Here is a 13353-nt window from a genome sequence, read left to right as displayed (position 1 = left end):
GGGTGTGTGGATTTACTTTTGAGGCTTGGTGAATTCTACTGTGGATGATGGCAACTTAGCTTCGTAGTGTATTTTAAAATATGGGTACTATGACCAGAGATTACAGGTGCTCTGCATAAATATTCAGCTCTAAAGTGTGATGTATTGGCCTGAGCAGAGTACTCCAACTGTGAAGTGCCATGTTACAATGCTGACACTGATTCTTGCTGTGCCCTCGTGCAACCCATCTTACCTTTTTAAATATGGTTTCCCCATAACAACTCCCTTCTTTCCAGGATGTTGTGAAGATTCACAGATAGTAAAATACATTGCAGGTGAGAAGCACTAATTATTGCAACAATCTCCGAGCACAAAGAAACTAAAGTAAGATGATCTGGAAAGATCTAATTGTAGCCCATAGGGCTAGCTTGTCTTTATTATATTAACTTATTTATCTTCACTATATTTAGATGCTTTCTTTATAGTCAGTCGTAACGCGAGAAACCTCCAAGCTTGCATCCTATATAAGATATTAAAGAAAGTATATGTTATCCTAAGTGTGGTTAAATAAGCGGTAACCCCTTGGCATAGATTGATGTTTACCTTTAGAAGAGATTTTGGGGACTAAGACGAGCTTGCTCAGTGGTAGGAGTTAGAATGTTCCACCAAGTACTACCACAAAAGAGCATGGAAGTAATACTTACAAATCTGTTTAAGCAAGGAGTGATAAGTCTGATTGTGAGCTGAAATGCTAGATACACGTATTAATGTCCTAACCAATAGATAGAGGACACCAACATGAGTAGATTGAGGAAATACAAATAAGGGAAAGGGAAAACAATCCTACTGAATATGCATTAGATAAAGTGGCATCAGCATAACATATTACAGAAGTTGCATCCCAGCTGTGGGCATTAGGAAAGAGAGATGTAGTCTTCAGAATGTGCCATGATGATGGCCATTGGTGAAAGTGAGGAAAGTGATGGCAATGAGAAAGGCAGATGGCTAACTTTTCAGGTTGTTATTCAAGGGGTCCTGTGAGTACACAGCTGTTCTGATGTGCATCCTGCAGAGTGTTTGTGACTTGGCTAAATGTGTTACTAACCAGAAGAGTTCCTGTAGCATGAAGTCATACTCAGACACACTTCCCAACTATCGAGTGATTTTAATAATATTGGGCCTACTCATGGGACAAGCCCCATCAAAATGATAACTGGGAATTCTTAGCTCATCAATATCTATAATTCATAATCAATCAATCAGGATACATATTGGAGATAAATGAATCTTTCTAAAATCCAAACTCAAAAGCTAAGAACTCCACAGTTTTGTAACAAATCAAACATTCATAGGACTGAGGCAGAGGAAATTTTGAAAAGAGTATATATAGCCTCTTCCAGAGAGATTTTCTAAGCTTGGAGTACCGTCCAAACATGACTGGTAATGACAACAATTGCTGTGAAACTGACTAGCCTACGGCTTGCTGAAAAACGAGACCTGCAATAATGGCAGTACATCAATTGGACAGATTGACCAATGAATACTGTTTTCACTTTGCTTGTGGTTCTTTAACAAAAATGTACAAAATACCTAATTGCACTGCCTATAGAATTCAAGCACTGAAAAATCCTCAGAGCAGCAGTGGTAGAATTCAAGTCTGGCAGAGATCTGAAAACATAATATTTTATGAAAACTCCATTATGCTCCCCTTTGTTTGCTGACTCTCCTTTCCATCACTGCTGATGATCAAGACACACTTCCTTGGGGAGTAAATCCAAGAGCACACAAAGAAACAAGTCCAATCCTATTCTATTGATAAAAAAGTACACCTGGCTGCTCCATGCCCACAATAGCATATACATGGCTGATTGTCATAAATCCTGCTTACCCACATCCTTCAGTTGCACCATAATTGCTTTATGGTAATGACTTATGACATAGATGAACCAATCAGGCAAGTACACATTGATTAGCAAATACAGCCCAGTTATCCAGAGATATGTCCAATCCAAAAAGTCTGCTCCATGGTGTAATTAAAATCCAGACTTGGCAGCTAGCCTCTATCATTAAAATTGAACAGGCTAGAATTCCAGCCAGACACTTTGGAGAAGTTCAGAGACAAATCCAACCTATTCTTTGCTACTATGCAGCAATAATTAGCCACAAGAGTAAAAATATAGAAAAAACAAAATTGTGAGAACTGAAAAACAAAGTTCCTTCTTACAGAAACATCAGTGGAAAAAAATCTAAATACCATTTTGTTTTATATGCTAATAGCTTACCTTAATATTTGAAGAAAAATTGTATCTTACTCCTTAGGGGTTCATCAGTCACTTCTGCTTATTCCTCTTACCTGAAGCTGTAACTATCAGTTTATAGCTTCATAACCAACAGCAAACAGAGCAGTCATAAGTAAAAGTCAGACAGAGAGAGTAGCCAAAATTAAAAGATTCACAGCCCGAGTTATCAAGTGACGATTGAGTTTCAGGGTTTCTCGCTTGATCTCATAAAGAGTCCTGGTTTTTATCACACTCTGAAAATTAGTCCCTGCTTTTAAAGTATCAGTTTGGGCACCTAAAACTTGAAGCATCCAAAATCCCCAGTTACTCCTGATAATTTAGTCCTTTGGGTTAGAGGAAATGGTAGTTGGATAACCAACGTCTCACATTTACCTAGAATTCTTAATTCTTTAAAAATAAACAGAAAACCTCTTTCCACACAAGTGTTCCTTCCAGCCTTGCACGGACTGCCCCCCTGAAGGAAAGCTCTCAAGATCCTGTGATGGTGTCTCCCACTTCAGTGTCTGTGTCCCCATTGGAAGAGAGATGGGATGCTGCAGGTGTCATGAGAGCAAGTCCACTAACCTCTCTCTCTCTAGGGAGACTGCATGACATTTACTGTTTCTTAGGCACTGTGTGTTTTGTGGCCTAAGTAAAGCTGAAGCCATTTAACCCTGCTGAGAAATACAGAGTTATCAAAGATCTAGAAAAATAGTTTACATGAGAACAGAAGGGATCTTTGTTGGCTTTTCCCTGATGGCTCCTCTTCTCAACTTAAAGCTTTATGTCAATTTACTCATGCAGGCAAGAATAGTTCAGCTATAGCAACTGAGTTACAGTGAAGGCCTGCTCCATGCTCACATCCCATCCAATTTTCCAGCTGAATGGATCTTGGTTTCAGGATGCCCAGTGTTGTGACAGAGGTCAATGTTATTAGAAGATACCATTCCTGGTCATTCCCCTTCTTTGCATAACTCATTTAATGGCTTAATCAAAAGTCAATTCTATTTACTGGTCAAGATGGATTTTTGGGTAACTGAAGCTCCAGTAGTGTCCCCCAGTAGTTATTTATTTCTACCTAGAATACTTATATGACCCAGCTCCCAACTCCCAGTGTAGCCCTCTCCCCACCAGACCATCTTTCCTCTGTCTAATGGAGATTCCAGCTATCACTGAAAATGTTGTCTCACCCAAAGTTAGGGGCATTGTCTGACATTAAATTCTAACAGAAATTGTTGGCAAAAAGTGACTGTAACATACCCTGCTGTCAACAAGTATGCAAACAATGGTATACTAGCTAACCAAGAGTGTGTGTTTACATTCATAAAGTGTATTTCTCAAGCCTCAGAGAAGCACCTCACTTGCTACTCTGTTATGTAATACTGCACATATGGTTAGCTAAAGCACCAGTTTACATCAGGGGAATTTGCAGCATAATAATCTCAATATAGATATATGGCACAGGGAAAAGATGGGCATCAACCAGTATAGTTTAGCTGGCAATGTCACTTTGCAGGAAGTTTACATTAGGGCTGCTTTTACAGAAACACTTTTGTGGAAAAACATGCCAGCTGTCAACACTGGCCACTTGAATTTCTGCAAGAACACTGACTTCCTACTGTCTGAAATCAGGGCTTCTTGCGGAAATGCTATGCTGCTCCCATTCGGGCAAAAGTCCCTTTTGCACAAAGCTTTTGCGCAAAAGGGCCAGTGTAGACAGCTCAGATTTGTTTTGCACAAAAAAGCCCCGATTGCGAAAATGGTGATCGGGGCTTTTTTGTGGAAAAGCGCGTCTAGTTTGGCACGGACACTTTTCCGCAAAAAGTGCTCTTGCGGAAAAGCATCCGTGCCAATCTAGACGCTCTTTTCCGCAAATGCTTTTAACGGAAAACTTTTCCGTTAAAAGCATTTCCGCAAAATCATGCCAGTCTAGACGCAGCCTAGGAGATTACAGCAATAAAGATTTCCTTAATATAGACCAGCCCTAAGAGCTTGATCCCTCACTACCTTACTTTGTAGGTCATTTTCATACCCACTTTGGTGTAATGTCTCATATTAACACATTTCACTGTGTAAACACTTGACAGCCATTTTATACAGATCACCACCACCACCACAAGTTGCAAGGAAGTAGAGAAACAAGATTATGAAACTAGGCAAGTATTTTAAGCACCAAATTCCCTTAGACACCTTTGAAAACATCTCACAAGGGCCCTAGACCTCCAAGTGCAATGTGGGTATTTTAATAGCACCTCTGCCAACCAAATATGAGGAAAGGAATTTCGGGGGACAAGGGTGCACAAGAGAGCAGGGTTTTCTTTTTCATCGTAGGAAGCAAAATACATTCTGTCAAGAGGGCACATTTGCCATCTCTCCATACACACTTTTCCACAGTAACTTATGAACAGTACCCAAGTGGAAAATAGAATTAACGTGTTGAGTAAGTTTTATTCTCCTTTAATTTGCTATAGCTCTCATTATGAGTCTTTTGTTTTGCTTTGGTTAATCTTTGCAAGAGCAGCAATGAAGTGTTGTAAAGCTGTACTTGATTGTTTCATGGTATTGTTTGGTTCGGTAAGCCTGAAACCCACTTCTTATTTGCCATGGAAGGTGTCAGAGCCATGTAAAACACTAAAAGCTTTAGCAAGAATCCAAAGCAACTAAGAAACTCTCATTTCACAGAAAGGGTTCATGGATGTCTCTGTAACAAGAGTTGATTTCTGTTCAGAAATATGAGGGAACAGCTGAGTAGATCAGAATTTAGTACCTGTGAAACTGCAGTCCTAAATCACAGACTAGTAGGTAGACAATATATGCAGATTTTCAAATATCCTATTAGCAGGCCTTATTTCAAATCCAGGTGGACCACCATAAGCAGTAAGATGACAGATTAGATTTCTTGTCCTTGCACTGCTAATGCTGTCATCAGAGACCAATTACTGCCAACTGTAAAGTTGACAGAATACCTACGGAGTTCATATTAGGCCAAACAGTCACCAAGTGGTTACAATTTTAGGTCACTTGGGCTTGTACTGATTTAGATGGTGGTGAGATGAAAGGCTTCATCTCTCACCATCAGTCTCCTGAGCAATTCAATTTCTCTAATCTTTTGTCATTTATTTTATACACTTTAGCTCCTTTAGGCCAAGCCTTCCTCATGTTGCCCACTAGACATTCCTCACAACAAAGCCAAACTCATTTTCTACATGTCTAACCTCTCAGTCATTATTTACTGTGCTCCTGATTTGTTTCAGCTGCCTGCTATACAGAAGAGATAATGCATCAGCCATTTTACATTCTGTTTTGTGTAACTGGATGTCACTGTTTCAAACAGTGTCAGCATTTGCTGATGCCTGTGCAGTGTTCTGTGATTTATACTATCTAAGCAATCTTCTCTTTGAAGAGTCTCATATGGACTGTGAATCCCTTACCCCAAAATGGCTGTCAGTCACAAATTTTAGTGCAGTTATCCTCATTACTCCAGTGAAATAGCAAAGTATTATTCCCATTGTACAGGGTGGGAACTGAGGCAGAGCAAAATATGTTGATGCAGGCTTCAACCAGATGTATGCACATGTGTTTAGCTTTAAGCAGACGCATACATTTTTTGATGCAGTTTCCACACACGCATTTCCAGGATTACAGTTAAGTCACAAAGGTAGTCTTTGGCAGAGCCAGGACTTGAACTCTGTTCTCCTACACAGCTGCCAAGGGGCTTAGCCCAAGTGAACTACTTATTCTCCTCTCCTAGAGGATATAGAGTTGTCATTTAGGGTTGCCAACTCTCTAATTGCAGAAAATCCACCACCACCCATTGTAGAAACCTGGCACTGTCCATTCCCAGGGGCCCTGTCCCCCACTTACTTCAGCCTCTTTTCCTCCACTGTTCGCTCTCTACCTTATTCATTTTCACAGAGCTGGAGTTGCTAGCTCTGAGGTGGGGTCAGGTCAGAAATGAAAGTTTCAGGGTGCAAGAGAGGGTTCCAGGCTGGGCCAGTGAGTCGGGCCATGTAAAAGGGCTCAGGCTCCCAGAACCACTGACCTCAAGTGGCTCCCAGGAAGCACCCAGCATATTGCTTCAACTCCTAAGCAGAGGGGGAGCTGAGGGCTTTGTGTGTCACCCCTGCAATCAGGTTCCTGGTCAATGAAAACTGCAGAGCTGGTGCTCGGGGTGGGGACAGCATATGGAGCCCGTGGCCACCCATACACTTAAGAGACACAGGGACATGTCAGGAAGTCTTGGGGGCTGCACCAACCAAATACTATGCTGCTCCCATTCGGGCAAAAGTCCCTTTTGCACAAAGCTTTTGGGCAAGAGGGCCAGTGTAGACAGCTCAGATTTGTTTTGCACAAAAAAGCCCCGATTGCGAAAATAGTGATCGGGGCTTTTTTGCGGAAAAGTGCGTCTAGTTTGGCACGGACACTTTTCCGCAAAAAGTGCTCTTGCAGAAAAGCATCCGTGCCAATCTAGATGCTCTTTTCTGCAAATGCTTTTAACCTGGGTAGGGAGCCTGCTAGCTTCACACCAATCAGACTTTAAATGGTGTATGGTTGCACTCCAAAGCGTTCAGGAAAGACTGAAGCCCCACATCAGAGCATCTCATAGCTCTTTGGTTAGGACAGTCATAGGAGAAGGGTCAAGTATCAGAGGGGTAGCCGTGTTAGTTTGAATCCGCAAAAGCGATGAGGAGTCCTGTGGCACGTTATAGACTAACAGACTTATTGGAGCATATGCTCCAATAAATCTGTCAGTCTATAAGGTGCCACAGGACTCCTCGTTGCTTTTATAGAATTTTTCCTTACCTACTCTTGGTGATATTTGAAAAGAGATTCCAGAACAAAATATTTTGATGAATGACGAAGACCCTGGACAAGACGAAGACCCTGGACAAAATATTTTGATGAATGAACCAACACCCTCACAGGGGACCAAGTTTATTCAGACAACTCAAAAGTAAAACCAAGTACCTGTCCCAAGGTATGAATTACCTCCAAGTCTGGGCGAACAAAAGGCTTCCTTTTTCATCTAGTCCTCTTCTGTTAGGGTACATTCTTAGGAGATGTGGCCCGGCTTCACCTAGTTATCCAGTTCATATCTGACTCATTTGTGGACACCCACAGTAAGCTTACCAGACAACTGCTTTTGTAGTCTTGTAAGAAACCTGTTGCTTGTGGTCCCCTCCCTGCACCAGGTGTCTCTGCTTAGGTCATTTAGTAATCTTGCTCCAGCTTTCAAGTGCCCTACAGTAAGCTCCCTCAGTCCTTCTGCTCTCTCACTTCCTAGCTTTGAATTATGACTTCATGGGTTAGGGCTTTGGACTCTCCCTACAAACTTCAATAGAAAGAGTTAGTGAAACTCTTGTGGGGCACTGCCAGAAATCTTGCTGAACATTTTATTCACATGGAATTTAACCAGACACACAAAATGTTGATCGTGGGTTAAGAATCAAAGCTGAAGAGAATTTAAGGAACTCCCAAGTAAGTATGTTTGCACATGACAGTTGCTAGACTGTTTGAACTCTTTACAATTCAGCTGATGAATAAAAAAAATGTGACTTGCAATCTTGCTAGCAGCCTCCATTTGTGTTTGTAAATATATCCAGGTTCTTTCTGAATTGCCCTTAAAGCCCTAGCTGAAGATCAAAAGCCTTATGCTGCAACACAGAGAGCTGTGTCTCATTAAAGTAAACACTATGCAATAAAATAAAAAGCAAGGGCAAAGTAAGGTACACCTGGAGAAATCCTATTAGGGCCACCAGCAGGAAGCCCATTCAAGAGAGTTGCTAATCAACGGTCTGGAGCTGCAAACATGTTAATGTCTGGTTTCCCCTTCCCCTCATGGGTAATGAGAAGATCACTTCTGCAGCTTGGCCAGACAAGTTTTACATTTCCCCTGAATAACTTTTGATGAACCAAAGATTAAAAACTTTACCTACCAGAAAAAGAAGATGAGTTTGAAAACTGAGTTTCCTGCAGTCCAGCATCCAAACACAAATTGGTAGCAGTAGGTACCTAACACTCTTGCAGATCAGGCCACATGTATTAAAAGGGGCATGGTTATAGTTTTAGGCACACTAAGTACAGTATGAGTCCTCATGTTTATCTGAAGAGAGATTACTACAGTTTCTATTAACCATTAAACAAATGCAACAGAGTAGTCTTGGTCTATACCCTTTTATAATAAATTATGCCTGAGGGAAAATTGATGACTGATGTAAATAACTCATTATTACTGGAAGCAGATGCAGTTTTTAGACAAGTTATCCCTCAAAGCTAAACATTTTTGCATTTTGAAAACTCTGCATAGTCTCAGGGACATGCATCTGTAACACATAGCAAATGGTACATATTCTTTGCAGAGAATGTTAATCACTAATGAAATTTTTTTTCCAACTATTTCCCTTGCAAGGGTGTGTATGTGTGGGGGGAAGAGACCAAAAATAATTATGGGTTACTAGAAGAGATAATTGAATACAGTAGCTTTCTCCTCAATTTCTGTAGTTACTGCAGCTAATGACCAATCTGTTTGCTTTAATAGCCCGGAGCCTGAGCCATTAACTAGCAAACTGGTCATTAACCACCATTAATGATCATGTTCTTGGAAATATTTTTAAGTATTGAGCTGTTCTCACAAAATATTATTAAAACTGATCTGTTAAATTTGAAGATAGAAGGAAATGTCTATTTCCCTTTCCCTTGATATGGCTTTGAATTTAAACGACCCAAGTTTCTGGCTGGAAAGTTAATTAGATTCTTCTTCACCCTCCCTCCTCCCAACAGCCCTCTTTTCTAGATATTGCTTCAATAAGCCAAAAAATATTTTGGAGATTATTGAAGAATAAAAAAAATTAGCACTAAAACTGTTACTCATAGTTCAAAAGATTTACGTTAATTTGAGATATTAAAATCGGGGGGGGGGGGGGAGGGCCTCAAATTTTTAGTGAACTGCCTACAAGAAATTACCATTCAATTACATTTCATTACAATGGATTATTATAAAAATAATAAAAACTTTAAAACTCCTACCAATAGCAGCAAAGAAAAAAGTAGAAACTGAAAAGTAAACAAAACAAAACAAAACCACAATTCATTTATGCAATTCACTTGCTAAACTTTACTCAGATGGAACAATTAAAATAGATGAGTTAATGGAAATGAATTAGTGGAATTTTGTTGTTTGTAATCACAGTGCTGATAGGAAGCATTGACAGATTTTATTAATTAGAAAGGAGCTCCAAACAAACAACTAAATATAGCACCCTCCCTCTTCCCTTGTGAGCTGGGAAAGTTGGATTCAAATTTTGCAACTGATTATTAATCACCACAAAGCACACAACACAGCTGTGTTAGTGTTACTGCAGGAATCTCAAGTGATTTTTCCAATGACAACCTACTATTCAGGCCACTCCATGAAGTAACCAGACTTTCAGAAAGGCTTAGCCTCCAGCTGTTCCCATTTAGGTGTCCAAATGAGAGCTGAGCTCTTGAAAATTTGGCTCATGAACTTTTTTTTGCGGGGGTGAGGGGAGGAGGGTTATTTTAGAAGGGTCTAGTATCCAACATTAAAGCAATGTCAATTTTTACTCGTAACATAGGGTGACATTCCTGTCATGTTCATAATTCCCAAGCCAATTTTTTCCCCATTGTGGACAAATCAAGTTCTATGCTCTCACCCCAAGAGGAGGTAGGTGGGGAAAAGGAATCAACATACTTGCAAGGCTGTTCTACTTGCAATTCAGCCCATAGATTAGTAGCAGTTTTGGCCTCCCTATCAATGGTGTATTGTGGCCAGCAGACTAGTGCATTTCAGAGATGCACCTGCATCCACCTATGCTCTTACAATCTGCACCTCCAGATCTTTCGCCTACTGTTTTTTATAAGTGGTAGCTTCATAGGATTTTGTTTTGCTGGATGAGAGCAGACAGGCATATGATGGCAACTGTCTGCATTTGTGTGCAACTGTGCTTTGAAGAAGGAAAGAGCAGATGAAGGACATTGGTATTACCCAGATACATGAAACAAAAGACAGGACTATGCAGCACTTTAAAGACTAATAAGATGGTTTATTAGGTGATTAGCTTTCGTGGGCCAGACCCTCTTCCTCAGATCAAATTGTGGAAGAAAACTGGCATGACCATATATACCAAAGGGATACAATCAAAGGGATGGTATATATGGTCATGCCAATTTTCTTCCACTATTTGATCTGAGGAAGTGGGTCTGGCCCACGAAAGCTCATCACCTAATAAACCATCTTGTTAGTCTTTAAAGTGCTACATAGTCCCGTCTTTTGTTTCAGCTAAACCAGACTAACACGGCTACATCTCTATTACTAACCAGATACATATGCAAGTTTGCAAAAGCCAGTTCAATAGACCAGAGTAGGAAAAACTTCAGAAATCACTAGGAGAGCCACTGTAGATATTGATGTTCTTAATCTTCCAATAAATGACCAATGAAAATTAAGGGAACTGCATAACAAAATGAAATTTGTTTATTTTGACAAATGCAATTTACACAATTGACAATACTTCATACTGTAATAGAAAGTTTATAAAAACAAATGTAGTCTTCATCACTAGAGCATGATGGGCCAAATCCTGAAGCACTGAATTATATTGAGTTGTGCCAAATAAAAATGAAATGAAGTCTGCACATTATTTGTCCCTCTGTTAATCTTAGCTAAGATTTTTTTGGTAAGAATAATCAGATTTGCCAGTGAGAACATTAAAAATAAGAAAGGCTCTGCTGAGTACAAATGTTACAGACAGCATGTTATCATTACAGTAAATGTCAGAGGTGTATTTGACTTTTCTGGTAGAGCCATCTAACAAAACCATTTTCATTCCGTCTCTCCACATTATATGAAATGCAGTTGAATTTGGTTTCATAAATTTGTCAGAGCTGCAAGACCACACCAATGAAAAGCCAATCAGTTCCAACTCCCCCAACTCCTGCTGCATTCTTGAGCCAAAACTCATTTGTATTTAGAAAACCTGTTTAATGTTTAAGTCATATCCATATAAAATTCATATCGTTTCACATCTGTTTAGTACGTTCACTGAAGGCTGTACATCTGTTTTGTGTTGTTCACTGAAAGTGTTACAATGAGGGACCGTGGATCCTTTCTATTCTTGAGAACAGTTATCTTTCCTTTCAAGGCTTCACCTACAAGAACAAAAACAATGATTGCAGTAAATGATTAGAACAGCAGTGTTACATTTCTCTCCTTTTACTGGTTTGCATGAGGAGCCTGTTTTAGAGCAAATAAATAAAAGTCAAAGAACATTACGAAAGCTACACCTATGTAGGGAGATGGTTTCAGCACTTCTACCAATAGCAAAGTCGATGTATCGTAAGTAGAGAAGGAGTAAAAGGTGACGGGATCTGAGGAAACGTTGTTCTAAGTCAGCCATAAAGATGTTAGCGTACTGTGGGGCCATGCTGGTACCCGTGGCCGTGCCGCTGATCTGGAGGTATAAGTTGTCACCAAATTGGAAATAATTGTGGGTGAGAACAAAGTTACACAGGTCTGCTACCAGATTGGCAGTGGTATCCTCTGGGATAGTGTTTCTAATTGCTTGTAATCCATCCTCATGTATAATATTGGTGTAGAGAGCTTCTACATCCATGGTAGCAAGGATGGCGTTATCAGGGAGGTTATCGATGTTTTGTAGTTCTCAGGAAGTCAGTACTAAAGGGAAAGAATTCTTCCCTGAAGTGTACATCTGTTATTCCTTCATGGTGTTCAGTATGTAAACAAAGAACATTACTACAACCACGCCGGGAGGAATACTGAGTGATCAGTTTTAGTCTAGTTCACTTTTTACCACGTATGCGAAGTGCTTTCTATTTGTATTACAGTAACCCGGACCATGGTTTTGTTTTTAACCAGATTCTGAAGGGGAACGGTTTCAATAAAAAACATCATGAAATTAAACTGCACAAGCAGTGTCATAATTCAGAATAGCTACACCTATATTTCCCCACAGCAGTTCAATGAGGACGCCCACCCTCAGGTTTCTGACTTCACCTAGGAGAGGCAACAGCTGACAGACATGCATCCCTCTCCCTCCTGGCTGTGGTATGTCTAGGATCAACAGTTCTCTGCTTCACTGTGTTATTCCCAGAAAGAGACAGTCTAGGCAGGGTTGCTTCACTTTTCTCCTCCAACAGTACACAGTTTAATTGAAATATATGTTACCAAAGCGTCTTCTAAATAAGCACCAATTTATTCTTATGGTAAAAGCAATAAAAAACCTACACACATGCTAATGCGTTTAATAGAGATCCCTTCAACTGCAACATGGGCTCCATTAGGAGAAGCCTTCAATTCCCCTCGGCATTTTCCTCAGATTTCAAGTTCATTGCACCCTTTGTCCTGATCAACAACTGTTACAAGCAAGGGAGTCACCCATTTACCTAGCCTGGCTCTCTGATGTCCACATTATCAGCCAGCAAATGAATCTCTGTTCAAAATGCAGCTTCAAAAAGATGGATTTGAGGTGGTTATTTGCTTTACCCTCACTCCTATGTATTTCCTAGGAAATATGATTCATGCTTACTATCCCCAAAAAGATATTTAAAGTTCCTAATAGCTCCCAGAGACATTAATCCTGCCTTCCTCCTAAAGGCAAATCCAAAAGGTATACATATTTCTGCACATTTTTACAATAATATACAAACATTTGCATTTTCAATACAATGGACAATACAGAATTCAATTTAATACCTTTGTAAGGTTTAATTCAGTGGTCCTTAAACTTTTTCACTGGTGACCCCTTTCACACAGCCAGCCTTTGAGTGTAATCCCCGCCCCCCAATGAAAAACACTCTACATTTAACATACTAGACATGCCCAAGAAAAAGCAGAGTTTGGGGGTTGAGGCTGACAGCTGTAATAATCTCATGACCCTTCTGAGGAGTCACAACCCCCTAATTTGAGAACCACAGGTTTAATTCCATAATATTTGTTCAGGATATGGCACATCACTGTCATATTACTCACAATTAGTGTTAATTTTTATTAACCCCAAAAGAAAAAGTATGATTCACCAACAGATATTTTTTGGAGGGGGAGGCATGGACATGAAGG

The 13353-nt window shown here is 40.0% G+C and overlaps 1 protein-coding gene across 1 annotated transcript in view; it reads right to left on the bottom strand.

The window, feature by feature from the left end:
* Positions 1 to 10725: 10725 nt before the first annotated feature.
* The window catches only part of PRMT3 (protein arginine methyltransferase 3), a 112292-nt gene continuing 109664 nt past the window's right edge, over positions 10726 to 13353 (bottom strand). The window contains exon 16 of the mRNA XM_075927736.1: positions 10726 to 11426. Coding sequence (XP_075783851.1) covers positions 11317 to 11426 — 110 coding nt within the window. The 3' untranslated portion in view covers positions 10726 to 11316. The remainder of the gene's footprint in view (positions 11427 to 13353) is intronic.

This window comes from Pelodiscus sinensis, chromosome 4, assembly GCF_049634645.1.
Source record: "Pelodiscus sinensis isolate JC-2024 chromosome 4, ASM4963464v1, whole genome shotgun sequence".
NCBI classification, from domain to species: Eukaryota; Metazoa; Chordata; order Testudines; family Trionychidae; genus Pelodiscus; species Pelodiscus sinensis.
This window is presented reverse-complemented; position numbering and strand designations above follow the sequence as displayed.